The 24,807-nt window shown below is 45.1% G+C and overlaps 1 protein-coding gene across 1 annotated transcript in view; it reads right to left on the bottom strand.

Moving 5' to 3' along the window:
* SHROOM2 (shroom family member 2) overlaps positions 1-24,807 on the bottom strand; it is a gene marked incomplete at its 5' end in the record, with an annotated part of 164,075 nt that overhangs the window by 116,081 nt on the left and 23,187 nt on the right. Inside the window, 1 exon segment of the mRNA XM_083362677.1 lies at positions 14,452-14,603. Coding sequence (XP_083218803.1) covers positions 14,452-14,603 — 152 coding nt within the window.

Consider the following 24,807-nt stretch of genomic DNA (forward strand, 5'->3'; position numbering starts at 1 on the left):
GGGCACTAACCAAATCTGTATAATTGCTTCTTAAATCCAAGAAAATTTTTGGGATAACTTTAAAAAGGACCACCTATAGCTCTTGGACTTTCAAATTCTTTTGATAGTGAAGGCCCAAAATTTTATCTCTTTGTTCTTTAGTTTGAAAAACCACCATACAATCACTTATAAATTTCAAATCTCTCTTCTTTGGTTTCGCTCCAAATCTATAGGCCTTCACTATTATTATTTCCAATTCTTTTGTCAAATCCCACGATGCTTCAAATTCCTGGATTATTGTTGCCTTTAAGTTATCTTGTTCTATCTCGGGAAATCCTCGAATTCTTAAGTTCATTTCCCTCTCCTTCATCTGCAGGGAAGCAATTGCTACCTGAGCTTGGTACTGTTGTCTTTCCAAATCCTGGACACGTCCTGTTTCCAGCTGAGTAACTCTTGTATCCACTTCTGAAACTTCTGTCTTGATCTGTTGAATTTCCTTATTCAGGAAGCCAATTTCCTTTTTTATCTCTTTAAATTCCTCTGTATGTTTATCCTGTGTCTCTTGCAATCTGTCCTGTCCCTCCTTTAATGTATTTAACATTTTGAGCACTTCATCTTCAAAGGTTGAGGAGACAGAAAGTTTCCTTCTTGTTTTTGGTGCAGTTGTAGCCTCCGCAGCCATAACAAACTAGAGGCTCAACAGTTTGGAATGTCAAGGTCACTATTTTCTCACTAGCAGTCAACCAGTTGCAACAGCCAGAACACAACAGTTCCACTCAAGCAGGCAGTTTTACCAGTCTTTTTTTAGTTTTTAAGAAGCAATTTATGTTACCAAGCCGATGAGAAAGTCAATATGTAGCAAGTCTGATCCTTAAAGATTCAATTTCAACAGCTCAGACCGTCACCGTAACATCAAAGGTTCCAATAGGAAATGAGAATCGAAGACTTCCAGACTCTTTATTACATCACAATGGAGTCCGCTGTCTGACCCGGTCTCCCTCCCAGGGAGAGAGTCGGTTTAACTTTTATTTATTTTGACAGGAGGTTTAAGTCTAAAGAGTCTCTCCCCCCCTCACCCTGCTTCAGGGGAGTTTTTTTGTTATTTTTGTTTTTATAAAACAGAAACTTGGAAGTTTTAAAAGTTCAAGAGTCTTTACTGCTGCAGCTGTCAGGCAATTGCTTTCAGTTTTGCCGCAGTGGAAAGGGACCGACCTCCGTTTTTAGCTTCCCTTCAGCAATCCAAATCAAGTCCAAATTTTGTTTTTAAGATTCTTTTACTCATGGTATTCAATTGTCCAAATTCTTCTAATTTTTGACGGGGAAATTGGTCGCTCCACGTCCTTTGGAACTCGCAGCTTCGCGCGCTGAAGATAGCAAAGAAGATTCACAGCACCACGTCTCCCACCCTGCTCGCTTTCGGCAGCCCTTACTAGGGTCTACCGGAGAGCAGGGAAAACGTCTAAGGTGCCCGCCGAGTCCCATGTCCTCAGAACGCTCGATCTGAGGGTTTTTTTTTGTTTTTGGGGTGCCCACAGCACTGTTGCGGTGCCCCCCTCCAACGCGCAGGAGATTTCCAGAGCAGGGAATTCTCCCGTCCGACAGGAATGGCGACCAACCGGAAGTCCCCCCTCCCTCCTTCTCATTCCCATCTCCTTCCTTCCTTCCTTCCTTCCTTCCTTCCTTCCTTCCTTCCTTCCTTTTTTCTGCAGGGCTCTCACGGCTCAGCAGAAGCGCCTGGATCAACGTCGGAAAGAAAGATAATTAAATCCACCCACCAAATCATTTCACAGCCTTGGAGCTATGCAAAATGTGGCTCTTTGGAAACTCAGCCTCTACAAAACCTTTTGTTTTGTTTTTACATGTCAAACACTGTTAAGGTTCTCTGGCAGCTTCATTCTTCAATGCATCTGGCCAATATTTAAGAATATAGCCTCAAACCTCTTACAAAAATACAATGCATCATGTCAGTTGTAGGACAAATAACATGAGCAAGCATTTTATTTCTTCCCTGGATACAATTCCTGCAGCTGCAGAAAAAACAGCAAAAAGAGAAAAAAGAGAGAATGTGCATTTCATTAATGGACAACAAAGGAACAGTGACTGACTCAGACTTAAGGGGAAAAAATAGGCAAAAAATAAATAAAAATAAAAATAAAGTTGACACTGAGTAAAGCAAGCTGCCAAAAAGTGGATTTTATTACAGAAGCCTGACAGAGAAGTGATTCAGCAATGACTTCTGGACTAGCTAGTAAAAATGGTACAATTTATGCTCCTTTTCCTATTTTAAATTTTGATGAGATTTATAAGAAGTTTGTTCAGCTCATTCCCCTCCCCCGCTACCACTTCTAGGATGGTCGCGTACCACCTGCCAGGTGCCAATGTACCACAGGTGTTATGCGTAATTTCCTAGCTTGGTTTTTTCCCCATCAGCAGGATTGATTAATCCTATCACCCAGGGAAGGAAATAACTTATTGATGAAGTTTTTGTGTGTCTAGGTTAATCTTGTCATAAGTGCTGGTGTGTGTGGGGGGTTAAACTTGTTATTGGTTTCTATGTGTGTATAGTACACTCCTGTCATCTTTCTTTTAGTTTGTTCAAGGCTAGCGCTTATTGCAACATTTAAGCTACATTGTTTCTTTTGCTTCATATTTCTTGGCTGTCTGCCTGAGGCTATTAATTGAGCTGGGCGTGGAGGGAGGGAGGGGGAGGGAGAGAGAGAGAGAGAGAGAGAGAGAGAGAGAGAGAGAGAGAGAGAGAGAGAGAGAGAGAGAGAGAGAGAGAGAACCTCTGGTACTTTTATTTTTCGGCTTGACTTTTCTAAGAGAAGGGAAATGGATGTTTCTTTTGGAGCAGCCTTTCATATTTGTAATAGTTGGTTTCTGGGGCTAGGTTTTCTACCTCTTTTCCAATTGTTCCTGCCTGTTTAATATTTCCCAAAGGTATTTCTTTTTCATGGGTATGTACATGCTAACTTCTAATTATTAATTGAATCATAATCCATCACAGCCATGGAGCAAGTTTCAAACTGTCTCCAGAGTTCAGAGATCTTAAACCAGGAGTGGGGAACTTTGGCTTTTTTATGACTTGTGGACTTTAACTCCCAGAATTCCTGAGCCAGCATGGCTCAGCTTGGAAACTTCTTCCTTTCTCCTCAGCATGGCTGACTCAGGAATTCTGGGAGTTGAAGTCCACAAGTCATAAAAGAGCCAAGGTTCCCCATCCCTGTCTTAAACGGTTGCTCTGCAGGAATTGCATCCTATGAGGGAAGCCAAGCAAGGCTTGGAAACGGGGGTTTGTAAGTCTAACCAAACAGGCCAAAGATGATAGCTGCTCTTTGCTAAACCCCCCCCCAAAAGCAACATTGCAAAAAGGAGAAACCAGCAAATGAGCCAAACTTTTTCCTTCAATCTTCTGCGGAGGAAAGATGAACGTGGCATCTGCCAGGTATTTTTTGTCCAAATTGAGCACCCAAAGCAAAGGGAAAAAACTGCTGCGGAGTTTTGAAAAACTGCCAGGGCTGCTGCGCCCCTTCCAGAAATGAAGTGCCCCACACAGCCCAGCCTCATCCCGCACAGCCACTGCGATGCCTGACCAGTTACTTCTCCAAAATGAAGTACAGATTGAAGCCCCTGTAGCAGGTGGCACCCCCCTCCTCTCACTGCCCCCCTCGCCTGTCACAGGGTGGCCAGGAAGAGCCACTGCAAGCCCCGGGAAAGAGGTCTCTGTGCTGCATGAGCCATTCCCGAGTCCAGGCAGCCCAAGGGGCGAAGGTCCCGGGGCTCTGCTCCTCCCAAGCTCCTTCAGTGGATGGCCAGGCGGTGGCTTCTCAGGGGATCAAATCCTCACATTCAGAAAGGAGGGGAAAAGGCTGTCCGGAGGTGGGTTTTGGGTTTTTTGGGGGGTTTCAGATTTCATTTCTGCTCTGCTTTCCATCCAGTCCATTTTCAAGGGTGCCTCTGCTTGCGCTTCCAGTGCAGCACAGCCGATCTCACTACTGTCGGCCAGGTGATCGGCAACTTCAGGTTCCCATTGCTTTGCTTTGCCCCAGATCTGAGGAACATGGAAGCCTCATCCCCCCTCCTGCCCTCTTCCCCATGAAGGAAAGCGTTTGAATCTGGTGCTGGTCCTGGCGCTTCTGCTGAGCCCTGAAGAAGCACCAATCAGAAGACGCACCGATCAGCTGGAGCCCGGTGCTGATCCTGGCACTTCTGCTGAGCCCTGACAGCCCTGCAGTTCCAGCCATCTGTCGCTCAGGCTTGTGCGGTGCTGCCGCTAGTTTAGCTCATTCCCCTCCCTCGCTACCACTTCTAGGATGGTCATATACCACCTGCCAGCTGCCAATGTACCACAGGTGGTACGTGTACCACCAGTTGAAAAGCCCTGGCTTAGAGAATAGGTAACATGTTAATTGTTCTTTTTTCCCAACAAGAACCCAAAATACCATCAAATATTCAGACCAGATGGGATTTTGTTATAACCTATTTTGTTATAACCTATTGGTTCTTCCCGGCACATGTCCAATATGGCTCTCCGCTGGCTTTGAGCTTTTTAGTACGGTATGGTTTTTGGCTCTGCTGGGTGGCCATGGGGCTTTCTGCTATCGTTTTGGCCCTCTTCAGTCGGCTGAATTTCTGGTGGAGCGTTGGCACCCTCCCCTGTCTGGATACAGCTTACAATGACAAAGGATGGAGGAGGAGAAGCCAACCATTAACACTTTGGTGAGAGGATGCTGGCGGCTGGGCAGGGTCGACCTGACTGCTTCCTTGTGCCGAGCTGAGCGGAGCTGGACCGAGTGAATTTGAGCCGGAATTTGGGCTCTGCTCGTGCTTGTTTGCTCTATTGTGAGCCCCGGGTTATGGCTGGGGGGAAGGGGGCTTCGATGTCATGTTTCCCCCCCCTCTGCCACTCGGCAAGTTTGACTCTGTGAATGCGGTGGACCTGGTGGTGCTGTGGTGGCTGTGGGGTCTGCCGCTGCTGCTGTTCCTTCTTCTTGCCACCGCGGAGGTCGCAGCTGTCCCTGTCGTCGTGCTTGAACCTGTTGGCTTGGGTCCGTTGGCATTGTCATTGGGCTGCCCCCCCTTCTGGATTTGTCATCTTTATTTCATTATGACTTTTGCTGTCGCCGCCATTGATTATCTCACTATCATCATGATTGTGGCTTTTGGGACCTGCCACTGGCCGACTGAACTTTTCATTGATTCCATCTACTGCCACCGTCCATTGTCCGATGTTACTGTTACTGTTTTACTTTATATGCCAGTGTATACTCTGGAGAACTTTATTCACTGCGAGATTCCCCCCTCTCATAGAAGCGTCCATCTGTTTTAAAGAAGATCTTTCTTGATGGGTTATGGGACCCTGAGAGATGGCATGCTGCAAAGAGGGTTTGAGGGGTTTTTTATTGAGTTTTTTAAATAAAATTTTAAGGGGATCCGGGAGGGGGGAGGCCCAAAGGATACGGAATGAACTTGGGGGAGTTTGATCTGGACAGCAGTCCAGACCATCAGATGGTCATGAGGAGGAGTAGGGGTTTGGGGGGGACTCAGCTCCAAGTGAAGAGGGTCTTCCCATACTAACGGTGATTGGGAGGGGCAGAGAGTGTGGGAGCAGAGGGCTTTATCGCAACTGGGGAATGGGCCACCACTGTCTTCAAGCGGTTGCCTGTTCCTGCCCTCGTGGCTCTTCTTGCTCCCCCGGGGGCACAGGATTGCAGGACCCTGGGCTCAGGTTGGTTTATTTCAATGCCAGGTCCATGGTGAACAAGGCTCCCCTCATACATGATTTTATCGAGGAGAATGCGGACCTGGCCTGCATCACGGAGATCTGGTTGGGCCAAGAGGGGGGTGTCCCCCTCTCGGAATTATGCCCACCGGGATTCCGGGTGCTTCACCAGTCGCGGGCCCAGGGCAGGGGTGGTGGGGTGACGGTTATTATTAGGGAGAGTCTTTGTCCGCGAGTGGCCACTGTCCCTCAGATAGGCGGGTGTGAGTCTCTCCTTTTGAAGTGGGGTCCTAGAGTTCAGTTGGGCCTATTGGTTACGTACCTATCTCCCAGCTGCATGTCATTGGCTCTGCCCAAGCTCCTTGACGTCTTGCCTGGCTTGGCGATTGAGTTCCCCAGGCTTATAGTTCTGGGGGATTTCAATTTGCCTTCCGTGGGTGAGGCGTCTGAGTTGGCTCGAGAGTTCATGGCTTCCATGGCGGCCATGGACCCGACTCAAATAATTCAAGACTCGACCCATAATGGGAGGTCACACACTCGACCTGGTTTTTATCTCTGGGCAGTGGATTAATGATCTGGGTAGGGGACATTTAACCATCCAACCCCTGTCATGGTCCGATCATTTCCTTCTCTGGCTAGACTTTCAGTACGCCACCCCCCGCTCCTGGGAGGTGGAACCGACCAGGTGGTTCCACCCCAAGCGCCTGATGGACCCTGAGAGGTTCCAGATAGAGCTTGTGACATTTCCTGCTTCCCTTGCCCACAACTCTGCCAAGGCCCTAGTGGTAGCCTGGGAGAGGGCTGCTGCCAGGGCCTTGGATCGAGTTGTGCCTTTGCGGCCTCTGACCCAGCGCAGATCCCAGGTAGCCCCCTGGTTTACTGAGGGACTCCGAGAGATGAAGTGCTGGAAAAGACGCCTAGAGAGCTATTGGAGGTCCAGCAGATCCGAATCTGATCAAACATGGCTAAGAACATGTCGTAAGTCTTACCTAGTGGCGATGGAAGCAGCAAAGTGTGTTTACTTTTCCGCTCTCATTGCATCCGCAGATAACCGCCCAGCCGCCCTGTTTAGAGTGACCTGCTCACTGCTTAATCAGCGACCGGAGGATGACCCCTTGCAGGGTAGGGCTGAGGAACTTGTACAGTATCTGCAGGACAAAATCGCTCAGATCTGGACTAGTTTGGACTCCGACTGGGCGGAATCCGACGGAGTGGAGCGGGCAGGTCTTGGTCATACCATTTGGGGTGAGTTTGACCCTGTGACTTTGGATGATCTGGACAGGATTATGCATAGGCTGAGCACTGCAATTTGTTTATTGGACCCATGTCCCTCCTTGCTGGTTTTGGCCGCCAGGGAGGTGACAGGAGGCTGGCTCCAGGCAGTTGTCAATGCTTCATTGACAGAGGGTGTCTTCCCCTCCGCTTTAAAAGAGGCGGTGGTAAGGCCCCTCCTCAAGAAGCCTGCTCTGGACCCGGCCTCATTGAATAACTATTGTCCTGTCTCCAACCTTCGCTTTGTAGCGAAGGTTGTCGAGAGTGTTGTGGCGCGTCAGCTTCCACAATTCCTGGATGAAGCGGATTATCTGGACCCGTAGCAGTCCGGTTTCAGACCCAGTTACAGCACGGAAACGGCATTGGTCGCACTGGTAGATGATCTCTGGTGGGCCTGGGACAGGGGTTGCTCCTCTGTCCTGGTCCTACTTGACCTCTCAGCGGCTTTTGATACCATCAACCATGGTATCCTGCTGTGACGGCTCGAGGGGTTGGGAGTGGGAGGCACTGTTTTATGGTGGTTCTCCTCCTACCTCTCGGGCCTTTCACAGTTTGTAGTGGCAGGGGGGCAGAGATCTACCCCGAGGCCCCTTTCTTGTGGAGTTCCTCAGGGGTTGGTTCTCTCCCCCCTCCTGTTCAACATCTATATGAAGCTGCTGGGTGAGATCATCCGTGGCTTTGGGGTGAGGTATCACCAATATGCCGATGATACCCAATTGTTTATCTCCACCCCGAGCCAACCCAGTGATGCCCTTGACGTGATGTCCCGGTGCCTGGAGGCGGTGCGAGTCTGGATGGGAAGGAACAGGCTCAGGCTGAACCCCTCCAAGACCAAGTGGCTATGGATATCGGCATCTCGAAATGTCCAGCAGGTTCCATCTCTTCTTATGGGGGGGAGTTATTGCCCCCCTCAGAAAGGGCCCACAACTTGGGTGTCCTCCTGGATTCACGGCTTAATTTGGAAGACCATCTGGCTGCCGTGACCAGGGGGGCTTTTGCACAGGTTCGCCTGGTACGCCAGTTGCGCCCCTTTTGGGACCGAGATGCCCTATGCACGGTCACCCTCGCCCTTGTCACTTCTCGCCTGGATTACTGCAATGCTCTCTACATGGGGCTGCCCTTGAAGTGAACCCAGAGGCTTCAACTGGTGCAAAATGCGGCCGCGCGGGTGCTTATGGGAGTATCTCGATACTCCCATGTTACACCACTCCTGCGCGAGCTGCATTGGCTTCCAGTTGCCCTCCGGGTGCGATTCAAGGTGCTGGTAATTACCTTTAAAGCCCTACATGGCTTAGGCCCGGGGTACTTGTGAGACCACCTGCTGCCAATGTCAACCTCCCATCGCCTGGCTCACTCCCACAGAGTCGGCCTCCTCAGGGTTCTGTTGGCCAGGCAATGCTGGCTGGCGACCCCCAGGAGGAGAGCCTTCTCTGTGAGCACGCCGACCCTCTGGAATGAACTGCCTCTGGAGCTGCGGACGGCCCCTTACCTTCGATCCTTCCACTGTGACAAGCGGGCCTGGACTGATCATGGTTTTTAAATTTGGTTTTTATCGGCTTAAATTGTCCTTTATTTCTCTATTTTGTTTAATTCTTTTTTAATCTTTGTATTCTATGTTTTTTAAAATTTTTATTGTTGTGAGCCGCCCTGAGTCCTTAGGGAGAAGGGCGGCATATAAATTTAATAAATAATAATATAATTTTTGGTAGGTCTCCCAGAAACTATTCGTATTTGTTGTTATTCTGACATCTGTTTATTGCTTCCCTGATTTCCCATTCCTATAACTTCCTACAGCTCTATCATATGTGGCTAACATAAAATTTTAGCAATTTTTGCCTTTATATAAATACTTAAAAAGTTATATGCCATTTACTTGGAAGTCATTTTATGAATAAATTCAAACCTTGAAAACCATTACTCTATCTACATGATCTATTTGGGGGATGCATATTCTGGAAGATATTTTATTTATACTATCTTATTGTCTAAATATTTCCAGTTCATTAATTTTTGTTTCAAGGATAGAAATTTGCTCCTTTAGAGCAGGAACTCATGGCTGTGACATAAACCTTAGCTATAAGCAACATAAGATATTTGATACAATATAATGGCACACCCTCTATTCCCTGCTGACTTTGACTTTTCCTCCTCCCTCCTCCCTTTTTAATCCTACCCAAATTGTTACAAATAGCAGTGCCCAAAAGTTTGATTCTTTAAATATCTTGTTCCGCTTTCTTTAAGGACTATGGGAAAATACTGCTCATGATACTCTGTTATAATTCTTCAACAATTTCTTTACAGCATGCAAGACTGGTCTCTAGATAACAAGGATTAAAGATCGATAGAAGATATTTCACTAGATCGGGTCGGCAACCTGAAACAGTGAAAGAGCCACTCGGAACCGGTTCCCTCAAAAAAAAAAACACCAGGGAGCTGCAAAATGTGCACGTGCATGCGCGCGAGCACACACATGCGCACAACAGGGGGCTTGATAGAAGAGTGGAGCCTAAGGCGAGACATGCACCGGCCCTGCCCCCATCCAGCTCTGGTATGGACGGCTCTGGTGTCCTGGCTTCTCCTCCCCTTGGACAAGACTGCTCCAAGGGAGCAGAGAAGGAGGCCGACGGGGAGAAGGAGCTGCTGCAGCAAATCTTCCGAGGCTGCTGCTCGGACTTACCTATCTCAGCTTGCTGCGGTATTTGGGGTTTTTTGTGGGATTTTTGCATTCAGTTTACTGGGGGGGAGGAGAAGGAGGAGGAATTGCGGAGCAGCAAGGGGAATAGGGCAGAGAAAGAGAGAACAAAAGTCAGATTAGGAGGGCTCCTCCCTCCCTCTCCAAGGCAAGTTGCCCTCCTCTCCATCCTGCGTTCCCTCTCCCAAAGAGTTTGGCTGGCAGTTTGTCAATCACTGCTCTTCCTCCTCCTCTTCCTCCTCCTCCTCCTCCCCCTCCCCATTCTGCCAGAAGAAGAAAAAACAGGGCGCTTCCCCCCCACCCACTGTTTGTTTTCCTTTTCCCATCACTTCTTTGGCGCTTTTGCTGGGAGCCCACCAGATTTGAACACCTTGGATTCTGACTCTTCCTCCCACACATCCAACCCCCATGCATCCCTTATTCCTCCCCCAACCCCAACCCCGACACCGGCACAACCCACCCCCTTTTTCCTGTCCTTCCTGTGAGCGTGCGGGGGCACACCTAGCTTACAATGGGACCAGCATAGAAGGTGATGCCGCTGCTGGCACCACCGTGAAGAGGGTAGCAGCCCCAGCGCAGAAGCCAGAAGGGACTCTGCTTTCATTGTTTAAGTTTGCCTGCTCGGCTTCTCTCCAGCCATCCAATCGTGCAGCTCTTCCCTCCTGCAAGCCTCGAGCTCGCCGATCCTCTCTTTTTCCTGCAATTCCCTCATCATCATAAAAAATAATGAAAGGCATGAGAGACGGCAGCAGCGTTTTCGGAGAAGGGGAGCCCGAGGAAGATGCAAGCAGGTGGAAAAAGGGCTGCTGCCATCTTGCCCAACTCCCTCCCTACCCCACTCTTTCGCATCAGGGCCATCCGGCCCTTTTTCCACCTGCTGCGCCTTCCTCGGGCTGCCCTCTTCCGACCACACTGCTGCTGTGTCGCCCAACTCCCTCCCCACCCCACTCTTTCGCAGCAGTTCCGTCCGGCCCTTTTTCCATCTGCTGCAACTTCCTTGGGCTCCCCTCCTCCAAACACACCGCTGCCATCTCGCCTGACTCTCTTTCCACCCCACTCTTTCGCGGCAGGGCCGTCCAGCCCTTTTTCCATCTGCTGCACCTTCCTCGGGCTCCCCTCCTCCAAACACACCGCTGCTGTCTTGCCCGACTCTCTCCCCACCCCACTCTTTCGCGGCAGGGCCATCCGGCCCGTTTTCCATCTGCTGCGCCTTCCTTGGGCTCCCCTCCTCCACTGTTTCGCCCAGTGAGGTCAGGAGAGAGTCGGGCGAGACAGGAGTGGTGTGTTCAGAGGAGGGGAGCCCAAGGAAGTTCGAGCAGATGAAAAAAGGGCCGGACAGCCCTGCTGCGAAAGAGTGGGGTGGAAAGAGAGTCAGGAGAGATGGCAGTGGTGTGTTTGGAGGAGGAGAGCCTGAGGAAGGCGCAGCAGATGGAAAAAGGGCCGGACAGTCCTGCTGCGAAACAGTGGGGTGGGGAGAGAGTTGGGCAAGACGGCAGCAGTGTGTTTGGAGGAGGGGAGCCCGAGGAAGGCACAGCAGATGGAAAAAGGGCCGGACGGCCCTGCCGCAAAAGAGTGGGGTTGAAAGAGTCGGGAGAGATGGCAGCGGTGTATTCGAGGAGGGGAGCCAGAGGAAGTTGCAGCAGATGGTAAAGAGGAGGGAAGCCCAAGGATGGCGCAGCAGATGGGAAAATGGCCGAACGGCCCTGCCGCAAAAGTGTGGGGTGGAAAGAGAGTCGGGCGAGACGGCAGTGGTGTGTTCGGAGGAGGGGAGCCCAAGGAAGGTGCAGATGGTAAAAGGGCCGGATGGCCCTGCCGCAAAAGAGTAGGGTGGAAAGAGAGTTGGGCAAGACTGCAGCAGTGTGTTCAGAGGAGGGGAGCCCAAGGAAGGCACAGCAGATGGGAAATGGGCCTACTCACCTTTCCAGCAGTCCTCCAGTCTCTTCCACCGCTGCCGCCGTGTGGAGTCCGAAGAATAGAGGTTTGTGGGCAGTCCCACAAACCAAAGAAGTTCAACCAATCAATTCAAACTTTGCGAGTTTTTTTTGTGTGAGAAGTTTGAATTGATTGGTTGAACTTTTTTAGTCCCACTTTTTTTGGGGGGGATTGCACATGGCGGAGGAATGGGAGCCGCAGGAGCATGCGGCTCCGGAGCCGCAGGTTGCCGACCCGTGCACTAGATGCTCGAAAGGAATTTGGTATATGGCCTAATTATAGAACTGAACCAGAATGCTGTTCTCAAACTGACTATAAACTCTATAGCCTTTCTTATTTGATCACAGGTATTTCCTGTATGGTTTTTTTACTTTTACTTTTGCTTTTGTGTGGCGGTGGTGGGGGTGTTTTTTTTTTTACTTGATGTGCCAATCTTTTTATTGAAAAGTTTTTCAATACATTTTACCTTTAACAACCCCTACCCCCCACCCCCTACCCAACCCTTCCCAACCCTCCCACCCTCCCCTTCCCCGACTTCCCAGAGCTAAATACAAGATATAAAAGTAAAAACAATCATAAACAACCATATGCTAACAACAATAAGCTATTAAGTCTATCGCACTCTAGCTCATATAAAATGACTACAAGCAATACTAATATCACATCAATACTTATGCAAATGCTAAATGAAACTTTTTAGTCCCATATTTATTCTGGATGTAATCAATCCATTTTTTCCACTCCGTAATATAACATTGTTGCGAATGGTCTTTCAAGTATGCCGATATCTTTGCCATTTCCGCCAGGTTAGAAACTTTTAAAGTCCATTCTTCTATAGTCGGCAGTTCCTCCTTCTTCCAATATTGACCTACTAAAAGTCTTGCTGCCGTAATTAAGTTCAACATCAACTTAGTGTCCACAACAGTAGTATCAGTAATTATGCCCAGTAAAAACAATTGCGGACAAAACTTTATCCTTTTCTTAAATATCTTCTGCATGTTCCACCAGATTTTAATCCAAAAAGCTTTAACCTTTTTACAGGTCCACCATATATGAAAGTACGTTGCGTCTTCGCCACCACACCTCCAACATTTAGGTTGATAGTTCGGATACTGTTCTGAACCAGCCAACTACCAGCCTTGCAATAAGACAAACCCCTATTCAAACAGTAGAGACTGGAGAGCATCCAAGGCTGAAAGGCGTCTGCCAAGATTTATTACTCAATTAACAGGACAAGAAACAAAAACACTGGAACTTGAATCCTCAAGCGGAAGGGTTGCTTTCAGCAACCAGCCCTTCCCCAAACACTCCTTTTATTTAGAGTTCAGGGCGTGGCCTCCCTCTGCCTCCTCCCGAGGAGACCCGCAGCCTTTCTCTGCTTGGTCCTGCTCGACTGCCTCCTGCGTCGGGCGTCCTTGAACAGGGCCAGCTGTGGGTCATCATCCTCCGCACTATCGGGCTCACGCAGCTGAGAAGAGGGCCCCGGCTGGGAGCTCTGCCAAGCCTCCAAGCCATCATCAGCCAGTTCGTCTCCCACACACTCCTCCTCCCCCTCATCTGAGTCATCCGATACATCTGAGCCAGCTGCCGGACCCACAGGCTGGCCCTGAGTCACAACAGATACATACTTGCAAGCTTTTTAGGATCTAAATGCCACCTATAAAACATTTTATAAAAGTTCTCTCTTAAATTTTGAGCTTGCGTAAATTTTACGTTTCTCACCCAAATCTTTTCCCAAGTATCCATTGTAATAACTTCTTGAATATTCTGAGCCCACTTTATCATGCAATCTTTAACAAGTTCTGTTTCTGAGTCAATTTCTATCAATGCAAGATATATCCGTTTGATATGTGCTGGACCCTGATTTCTAATTTGCTTTACCAGATTTTCATCAGTCATTGAAAAACCAATTTTCTGATCCTCTTTCCACCTGGCCTTTAGTTGCCAATCTTATTGTGTAAGTTTCTGGAGTCACTTCACCCTTGAGGCAATATATGGTATAATGATAGATTGATAATCTAATTACTATACATAAAATCTGTGCACTGCAATTCACAGAAATTAAATCCATTACATGCTAGTCTTTTTCTTTCCATCTTTCTGAGTTAACCTATATTTGCCTATTCCCCTTACAGTCTTGGAATGCATCTGATCTATGTTGACCTAATTTCTTTAGGATGCCAACTTCATTCCTTACATATAGCCATATTGTCCTATAACTATACTCAATAAGATATTCTCAATATGTGCAGACACAACAAACTCCAGACTTCTGAAGCTACTGCTTATTATAAATATTATTAGTAGTAGATTGAGTACATGGACAGTTTTCCAAATTGGGGTAGGGTGACTAAAACGCAGAAGCCTAACACACCTAAAAACTGCAATGGAGATATGAATATCATACTTTATAATCTTAAAAGAATGAGAAGGAATATTTCCCACAACCATTCAATGAATAAACCCACGATATCTGACAAAGCATCATTTCTACATATGAGGTGCATTTCCCCAAAACTGTCACAGTCATAAATAATGAGACTTAAAATATGTACAAACCGGATATTTACCTTGCCGTTTTTTAATTTAGAAATGCTACAGAACAAACCCTAAAAGTTTACCTAACCTATTGTCAAGCAATCTTTTCCCAAGAATGAATGACAACATCAACTAGCTTTCTGAAGCAATTCAAAAATAAAATATGTTGAAGTAGAGTTGAGTTACTTTAGAAAATGCACAGAGAAATTTGTGGTGACAAAGGTATTTTGTAAAAAGTAATCATTGTCACTAAATTAACAACATCCAAACAAAACCTAATTTCAGTTTTTGCCACTGCATACTGTGATCTTCTTACCTTTTTACCACAAGCTTTAGAAACTTATATGAGCCTTTCACCAAGCAGATTGCCTCTTGCCTGAAGCCAGAGAGGTTAATGTCATTGATGCTGACAATCTCATCTCCAGCCAGCAATTTATCTACAGCAGCAGCTTTGCTACCTTCTTCAATCTGAAAAATAAAATGAGAAAAAAACCCAACTTGGTTTACATAGGTTATTAAAAAACACATATTCTGCTTGTTTATCTTATAGAAATCGATCGGCTGAGTTGACAATAGTGTAAAAGAAGCATTTTATTTATTTATTTTATATTTCACTACCAAGTGGCTCTGGGAGATAAAAGGAAAGGAAAAGGAAAAAGAAAAGAAGAAAAGGCATCCAAATAGTTGATCTGGAAGTTACGAAGGCACTGTGGTTAAATTTTCTTCTCCAAGAGATAGTCCCTTATAACACCATTTTAAGAAGGTAAAACTCAAATGCTGTTACTATCTCTACCTAGATAGCAATTCCAAACTTAAAGTGCTATAAATCTCCGCTTCCATCACAGAAATGAATTAAGCATCAATTAGATCACTAAGTGATCAAACACTGTCCCATTATTGATATCAAAGTGCTAATGTTCCTTGTAATGAGAGTATGAGTTACTGAAGCCAAGTAGTCATTCACTGAGTGTACCAGCCAGAACTGGAAAAAGGTGTTTTCTGAGGTTTTCGCAGGTGTTTGTATGTGGATCTTTGGTTATTTGGGTTTCTTTCCCACGTAGAATTGAAGGTGTAAAAGCAACGTTTCGACGAAATCCCATCTGTCATCATCAGGCTGGTGGCTTCAGCTTCCTTCTTCTGGGAGAAGCATGTGGTGGTGGCTGTTTGTTCCTCTTTTTTAAACTGCCAGAGGGGGGGTGTTCTGTGGGTGGAGGTGTGCTCTGATTGGGTGGGGGATTAGGTGTGTTCTGATTGGGAGGGAGTGTGTTTTGAATGGGGTGTGTGTTCTGATTGGTTGGGGGGGTGTTTTGGGTGGATGGGCTGGTCTCAGCTGCCAGCCTCAGACCTGAGCTGGTGAGTTGTGCTGCTTTTGTTCGGCTTCGTGTTTGTGGTGGTGCCATGTTTTTATAGTGGGTGTCAGTTTGCTTATTGTGTGGTTTGGAGGGGTTTAAAGTGGCTGATGTTGCAGCTGTAGTTAGGTTTCTGTTTTGTGGTTGTGCGTCGTTATCATTGTGGGTTCGGATTTGCTTTTTGGATGGTTGTGTGGTGGTGATGTCATGTGATATTGTCATGAGTTTGGGTCTGGTATCATTCTTGGTGGTTGGGACTCGTCTGTCAATCAAGGCGGGTTTCCAAATGGCTGGTAGGCAAGAGGTATCATCTCGTTGTTCATGCTGTGGGGGCGTTTTTCTATCTCAATGGCTTCTCTGATTATTCTGTTGTTAAAATGTTCAATTTTGGCGATAGTTCTGGTTTTTTTAAAATCAATTTCATGTCCCGTGGCTTCAAAGTGTTGGAACAGGGATGAAGTTTGTTCTCCCTTTCTGAGTGAGTTTCTGTGCTCTTCAATGCATGCTCTTATTCTTCTGTTGGTCTGTCTGATGTATGTGGTGGGGCAGGTGGTGCATGGGATTTCGTATACTCCTTGGTTTTCTAACCCAATTATGTCTTTGGGGTTTCTTAGGATGGTGGATATTTTTCTGTCTGTGTAGAATGCTGTTTTGATGTTGTGTTTTTGGAGGATCTTGCTGATTCTGTCTGTGGTCCCTTTTAAGTATGGGAGGAGGGCTTTGCCATTTTCTTGTTCTCTGTCTTGGGTTTTTGTGGGTGTCTCTCTTCGGATTAAGTTGGTAATCATGTTTCTTTGGAATCCATTGGCTGTTAGTACATTAGTGAGAGTGTGTAGTTCGGTTTTTAGGTGTTGTTCGTCAGCTAGGTGTTTTGTTCTGGAGATGAGTGTCTTGGTTACGGAGTTGATCTGTGCTGGGTGGTGGTGTGAGAGTGCGTTCTGTAGATATCCCAGACCTACAAAAGACCTTTTTTATTCCTATATTAAAAATTACAAGGTTCTCCCTTCCTGTCTCCAGTGATAATATTTCTGCAAGTGTAAAATCTGTTTTCCTCTACCTACAAAAGACCCTTTTAATTTCTATATTAAAAGTTATACAGTTTTGCATTCTTGAGTTGTAGTGATAAATCTCTTTACACTTGTTCATAGTTGTCCTTGCTTCAAGATGGGGCCTCTGCCTTCCCCCATTTAAGTCTGCATTCCTGTGATAAACCTTTGCCCCTTGCTTCATTTATAACAAAGACTTGTCTTTTATAATTGTCTATGTTTCAAGTTATGTTTCAAGTTATGTTTCAAGTTATGTTTCAAATCATGCCTTTCAAGTCATGCCTTTCAAGTTAAGATATGCCTTCTTGACTGATGACAACCCTTGTATTCTCTGTTAGCATTTGTAATATGATAAGCTATGTTTTATTGTTTCCTGTGATGACCTTTGCTCTCTTCATTAGCAGATGTATGCAATGAGTTATGTTTTCCTTTGACCTCACATATGTTCATTAGCAGATGTATGCAATGAGTTATGTTTTCCTTTATGTTAATTCCTCATGTGTACTTTCCCCCTCCCAAATGAAACAGCCTAATAAAAGGAGGGTTTGTGGAGCTGTTCAGGGGGCATAACATCCACCCCGAGCACTTTGTGCTCTCACCTTGAGCAAACTTGTGTTGGTGCCTCAGTCTTTCCTAGGATTCTGCTCTAAACTATCGCAGTTCCCAAGTATGACCGTTGGAACTTCCGGCATACTGGGTCGGTAGCAAAGGGCCAGATCCTTCCATATTCAAGGTGTTCACCCTTGCGAGGGTCCCTCTAAATTCTCACCCCTGTTACGGGGCTCTAAGAGTTGAGGCCAGAACCCTGACCGGTCGTTCATTGCAACAACTGGGGGCTCGTCCGTTGGATCGCTCAGCTTCAACTCCATAGTACGACTCCTGTCTAGGGGTGTGCTACCTGCATTCCTGTTCTCATGCACCTCGGAGAAGGCTTTACTCGTGAGTAACGGGCTCATCACCTTTCAAAGTTTTGTCAGGTCATAGGGACGAACTTTTTAATATAATGCAGAAGGCTAATTTTGTTCAAAAACACAATGGCACCATGATCCATCTTGTAGGAAAGAGACTTTTAACAAAACTTTTACGATATATTAACAAAAATTGTCTGGCTTATCCAGAATCAGGCACTTTGTCTGTTATAACCTGGGAAAAGCTAGGTAAATATCTTCACAATCATCCCAGGGTGCCTGCTGACATTCTGTCTGCATGGCAAGCAGTGATGGCAGCATTAAAACTCTTGCCATCTCCTTTAGATCTAACATCTTCTATCTCTAAACCTCTTGATCACTCTTCTGATCTTCTGCCTTCATCCGTGCCGCCCCCACCCTATGAAAAATCAGAGAAACTTCCTCCTATTGCTGTGCATGTTCCCCCCTCTGCTCTGCCTCCGGAGAATCTTCCTTCTACTCTTTGCCCTGCTGTGCCTGTCTCTCCCTCTGACAAAGAGGAAAAAGCCTCTGAGCTTGTTGCCATTTCTAAACCCCCCCCCTTCCCCCTTCCCTCCTCCTCCTTCTCCAAATCTCTCTCCTCACTCAAGAGGCACCTTTTGTTCACTCTATGCTTATGGCTCATGCCTCCGGGACATTTCTTTTCCTCTTAATGATTCTCTTTTTCATTAAGCCTTTTCAGTTTCTCCACCTCCCCCTCCTTATGAGGAAGATTTGTCATCTTGTTATCTTGTTAATTTTTTGCCGCCACCAGCAGGCAGTCGGAGGTTCACCAATCCACCCTTGCATCATGACTTCATCAACTATGTGCAAGGATATTTAATACGTATAGGTAAGCTAACATGGTTTTGACTCTATCACAATATCTTGTTTGGGAATCTGAATATAAATAAAAAAGAAATAGAGAAAAAATTCTTGTTGGATTACCTCAAGGAGTAAATAGGGATCAATTATTTGGCACAGGACAATTCGTTACAAATGACCAACAGGCTCAAAGCCCAAGAGAGGCTTTTAATTTGAAGGGGCTTTAGCAGCTTTCCACAAGATATCCTCACGGAAAAGCTAAAATGTCTTTTGCAAAAGTTTATCAAGATCCCAATCAGGCTTATTCAGACTTTGTGGATAGATTGCAGGAAGAAAATACAAGGCAAATAGACAATGAATATGCCCGAAATGAACTCCTGTTAAAATTGGCTTATGTGGGGCTTGAAAGAGCCTCTTGGGGCGAGCTGTTCTCAGTAAAGTCCAGGGGCGCGCCTGTTGAATTCAACTGCCTGGACCTGCCTGAGATCTAGCTAGCTCTTTGGATTATTGTTTTGGCCTAAAACCCCAAATTGATATGTGTGTTTTGTTCTGTTTTAAATAAATGTTGTTTCATATGTGTGTTTTGTTCTGTTTTAAATAAATGTTGTCTTAATAGTATCTGTGTATATATGTCTGTCTGTGTTGTTCTGTGTTATTTCCAAGACTTGGAAGAGGGTCAAAATCCTCTCTGATAACACCAAACAAAAAGGCCTTATTTAATAATGTATGGTTTGTCTGGAGAAAGTATGAAATGGAATTTTTGTATGTGAAATTGTTTATGCAAGCAGTCAGAATGGAAGTGAATGAGTTAATTTGCTGATATGTAAATGTGAGTGTGTGTGAAAGGAACAATAAACTACAGATTTTATTGTTGTAAAAGCCATGGATGATGTGTGAGAGTAAATGCATGTAAAGGAGAGCAAACTATTTTTATTTGTTTTTTTGGTGGTGAGATTTTTGTAAAGTTTCTTTTACCCCCCCCCCAACCCTGCTGTGTTACTTTAAGAGTGAGAAAGGGAGAGACAGCCAAAAGAAGGGGGGGTGGCTGGTCCTTTTAACCATTTTTTTTTTCTCTGCTTAGAATTCCAGTCTGAGAAAGGGGGGTGGATGTGAAACTTGATGCCCACTCTTGCAGTTTCAGCTTGCAATTTTTTTTTACTCGAAAGAGGAGAGATTCTTTGTTGGACAAGTTTTTTGAACTTTGAGTTTTAGTTAAACATCACCCAAAAGAAATTACTCTGATCTTTTGGTGGAGTTGTTTTTTGTTTTTGTTTTCTTGTTTTTGATGTTTTTGTGTGCAGGACACATTGATAGAAGGTGATATCTGGGAGAATTTCCCTCCCTTAATCAGCACTAGCCTGTGGATTTTATACCTTACAACAGGCTCTGAGATTGTTAATACAGGAAAGGAGGAACATATACACTGACTCCAAATATGATTAATGTAGAGGATTGATTAATAGCTAAGGGAAACAGTTGGCTCATGCAAAAGTTGATAGAAGCTGGAAGCAGAAAAGACAGAAGTTAGGCCAGAATGGCAGAAGGGCAGTGAATGAATAGATAATAGAAGGGAGAAACAGAAAAGTGGTTTTTAAGTTGGTTTGCACAGATTTGTGAATTGCATGCATGAATTGTATGCCTTAACACAAGCCTTAGAATGCTGAAGGAACAAGAATGTACTATAGAAATAGAGAGAGGTGGATGTTGCATGATGGGAGTCGGATGTTCCTTTTGCTGCTATTATTTTAAACACGCCTGGACTATTTACTGCTGAACCAATTGAAAATTTTGGAGTGGATTCATTTATCCCACACGCCCAAAGTTTCTATTTTAACCAGAGAAGCACAATTGGCTCAATTGATTTTTAAAAATCCTGGAGATAAACACTCTTTTTGTGCCTATGTCTTTGCAAATTTGGGAATCATTTTTTCAAACCTCAAGTGAATTGCAATTTTCCTTGGCTGATTGGCATGGCAAGGTTTCTTGCCACCCACCACCCGATTATCGTTTGCAATGCAAATTGTTCGCACTAACCAAGCAAACAACACCCCAGCGGTCAGCTCAAAAAGCTGAACTGGCTGCTTCAATTTTGGCTTGTCAACTTTTTTCCTTTCAACCTTTGAATCTTATTGTGGATAGCTTTTATGTTTATCACACAATTCAAGTGATTTATGGATCTTATTTATCCCCCTCCATTCAACCAGATTTGTTACAACTTTTTTTAACCTTGCAAAAATTGCTTTTTGAATGCCAACATCCTATTTTTATTGCTCACATTCGTAGTCATCAGCCTTTTTCAGGTTTTTTGCAAGAGGGAAACAATGTTGCAGATCAGGCTGCCTCCGGACCTTCAGCCTGTTCTTTGCAACCCCTCACCCCCTGGGAAAGTCATTCATATTTTCATCAAAATTCCAAAGCTTTGCAAAAGCAGTTTGGCTCATCATGGCCACCCCCCTAAGGGGAGAAGCCACCAAACATGTAATCAATCATTGTATTCGGACCTTTGCAGTGCTGGGATGTCCAAAAGAACTCAAACCAGATAATGGCCCTGCGTACAGCAGTCAAGCCATGGCAAAATTTTGTCATCATTGGCAAATCACACACAAATTCGGAATTCCATATAATAGCCAAGGCCAAGCCTTGGTGGAAAGGGTTAACCAAACCTTGAAACATGCTTTAGATCACTATAAAAATCAGAACAGGGGAAAACGAAACTCCAACCTCCCAGCAGTGCAAGACACTCTTAATCTTTGCCTCTACACTCTAAACTTTTCCAACTTGACTGGCTATCCCTTAACCACAGCTGCAGAGCAGCATTTTTCTTCTTCTTCTTCTTCAGATCTCCCTAAGCCACAGGTGTGGTATCGCCAACTTCCAGACCTAACTTGGAAAGGCCCTGCAGACCTTCTCACTTGGGGAAGAGGCTACGCAGTTGCTCAACTGCCAGACAAAGTGCTGTGGATCCCTGGTCGCCATGTTCACCCGTATCATGCCTCCACAAACACAACTGCAGAACCCATTAAAGATGACAGCATGGTTTGTGACTTTTTTCAGCTTTAACACCACTGACTGATGCCACTAAAACACAATTCCATCTGAAAGCTAACCCCAGACGTCAAAGTCTTGCCGCCTCTCACACCTTTGACATTGGTTCCAGTCAAAAATGACTATTTTCACACTGTTTTTGCCCATCGCATGGACCCAGAGGGAACAACCTGTTGTTAACAATGAGTCTACCATCATCATCTATGTGAACTCTGTAGCTCATGTTCCTGTCCAAACTTGAAATGGTTTCAACTTTCAGGAATTACTTGGCTCCTGGTTTCCCAAAGTACCTGGTTTACAAGCTATTGTAGCTTTTATTAGTATGATTGTATTAGGATGTATTATTTTACCTTGTGTCTTGCCTATTTTTATCAGAAGTATTACTAACAGTATTTCTTTGATTGTGCTTGACTCCATGGCAGAATTATACTTGGTATCAAGGAATGTTTAACTTTTCTCCCTGGCTGACCACCCTTTTCTCAGCTATAGCTGGTCCTTTAATTTTATTATTACTTGCATGTGCAATTGGCCCATGTATTATGGGTAAACTTTTAGCTTTTCTACAACGAAGGCTGAGCAGCATTAGCGATGACATTCTGTTGATGAAAAACACTGTTGACAGTGAATACAAACATCCTCTTTTAGAATTCACTTCTGACCCAGAGACTGATGCACCCTCACACCAACACTCTTTGAAAGGAACACTGACGCCGGCACAGGAGTTGTCGGAGGATTTCTCTTTTTCCAGCGTAAGTATCCTAGAAGAGAAAGTTCTGGATTTTGAGGGGCCTTCTCAGTAATTGGCTTTAAAAAACAGAAAAAGAGGAGTTGTAGATATCCCAGACCTACAAAAGACCTTTTTTATTCCTATATTAAAAATTACAAGGTTCTCCCTTCCTGTCTCCAGTGATAATATTTCTGCAAGTGTAAAATCTGTTTTCCTCTACCTACAAAAGACCCTTTTAATTTCTATATTAAAAGTTATACAGTTTTGCATTCTTGAGTTGTAGTGATAAATCTCTTTACACTTGTTCATAGTTGTCCTTGCTTCAAGATGGGGCCTCTGCCTTCCCCCATTTAAGTCTGCATTCCTGTGATAAACCTTTGCCCCTTGCTTCATTTATAACAAAGACTTGTCTTTTATAATTGTCTATGTTTCAAGTTATGTTTCAAGTTATGTTTCAAGTTATGTTTCAAATCATGCCTTTCAAGTCATGCCTTTCAAGTTAAGATATGCCTTCTTGACTGATGACAACCCTTGTATTCTCTGTTAGCATTTGTAATATGATAAGCTATGTTTTATTGTTTCCTGTGATGACCTTTGCTCTCTTCATTAGCAGATGTATGCAATGAGTTATGTTTTCCTTTGACCTCACATATGTTCATTAGCAGATGTATGCAATGAGTTATGTTTTCCTTTATGTTAATTCCTCATGTGTACTTTCCCCCTCCCAAATGAAACAGCCTAATAAAAGGAGGGTTTGTGGAGCTGTTCAGGGGGCATAACATCCACCCCGAGCACTTTGTGCTCTCACCTTGAGCAAACTTGTGTTGGTGCCTCAGTCTTTCCTAGGATTCTGCTCTAAACTATCGCAGTTCCCAAGTATGACCGTTGGAACTTCCGGCATACTGGGTCGGTAGCAAAGGGCCAGATCCTTCCATATTCAAGGTGTTCACCCTTGCGAGGGTCCCTCTAAATTCTCACCCCTGTTACGGGGCTCTAAGAGTTGAGGCCAGAACCCTGACCGGTCATTCATCGCAACAGCGTTCAGATAGCGGTTTGTGTGTGTTTTTTTATGGTAGTGTGTCCTAGGGAGCCGTTGGATTTCTTGTAGACTAAGACATCAAGGAAGGGAAGTTGGTTGTTAGCTTCTGTTTCCATGGTGAATTGTATTTTGGGGTGTAGGCTATTGAGGTGTGTGAGGAAGTCATCCAGTTTTTCTTTGCCGTGTGGCCAGATTACGAAGGTGTCATCTACGTATCTGAGCCAGAGTTTGGGTTTGTGGCTGGATTTTTCTAGAGCAAGGGTTTCAAAGTGTTCCATGTAGAGGTTTGCGATGACAGGTGAAAGGGGTGATCCCATGGGTGCTCCTTCCATTTGTTTGTATCTTTGTCCATTGTAGATGAAGTATGTGAAGTATATATATTTATATATATATATATATATATATTTGCTTGAAAGAGACTGGGCAGATGTTTATTGCCATATATCTCAAAAAGACTTGTACAACTGCTTTTTTCAATAATAATAATAATAATAATAATAATAATAATAATAATAATAATAATAAAGTTGGAAGAGACCTTGGAGGTCATCTAGTCCAACCCCCTGCTCAGGCAGGAAACCCTATACTATTTCAGACAAATGGCTGTCCAGTCTCTTCTTAAAAACTTCCAGTGTTGGAGCATTCACCACTTCTGGAGGCAGGTTGTTCCACTGGTTAGTTGTTAGTTGGTTAGTTGTCAGGAAGTTTCTCCTTAGTTCTAGGTTGCTTCTCTCCTTGACTACTTTACATCCATTGCTTCTTGTCCTGCTTTCAGGTGCTTTGGAGAATAGCTTGGCTCCCTCTTCTTTGTGGCAGCCCCTGAGATATTGGAACACTGCTATCATGTCACCCCTCATCCTTCTCTTTATTAAACTACACATACCCAATTCCAGCAACCGTTCCCTATATGTTTTAGCCTCCAGTCCCCCAATCATCTTTGTTGCTCTTCTCTGTACTCTTTCTAGACTCTCAACATCTTTTTTACATCGTGGTGACCAAAACTGGATGCAGTATTCCAGGTGTGGCCTTACCAAGGCATTGTAAAGTGGTATTAGTACTTCACGTGATCTTGATTCTATCCCTCTGTTAATGCAGCCTAGCACTGCTTTTTTGGCAGCTGCAGCACACTGCTGGCTCATATTTAAGTGATTGTCCACTAGGACTCCGAGATCTCTCTCACAGTTACTACTATCGAGCAAGGTACCACCTATACTATACCTCTGCATTTGATTTTTCCTGCCTAAATGTAGAACCCTACTTTTTTCACAATTGAATTTCATTTTGTTAGATAGTGCCCAGTGTTCGAGTCTGTCCAGATCCTCCTGTATCTTAACCCTATCTTCTGGAGTATTGGCTATTCCTGCCAGCTTGGTGTCATCACCACTTCTGGAGGCACTTTTTTTAGTTTACCAAGGAGTAGGTTGTAGTCTATCTACTTTGTTGAATGCCTTGCTGAAGTCTAAGTATATTATGTTTATAACATTTCACTGGTCTACTAATTCAGGGCTTTTCAACCAGTGGTACAGGTACCACCTGTGGTACATTGGCACCTGGCAGGATGCGACCATCCTAGAAAAGTGGTAGCAGGGGAGGGGAATGGCAGCACCACACAAGCCGGAGCAAGAGATGGCTGGAGCTGCAGGGCTGTCAGGGCTCAGCGGAAGCGCCAGGATCAACACCAGGCTCCAGCTGGAGCTTGGCGCTGATCCTGGCGC

This window comes from Vipera ursinii, assembly GCF_947247035.1.
Source record: "Vipera ursinii genome assembly, chromosome: 4".
NCBI classification, from domain to species: Eukaryota; Metazoa; Chordata; class Lepidosauria; order Squamata; family Viperidae; genus Vipera; species Vipera ursinii.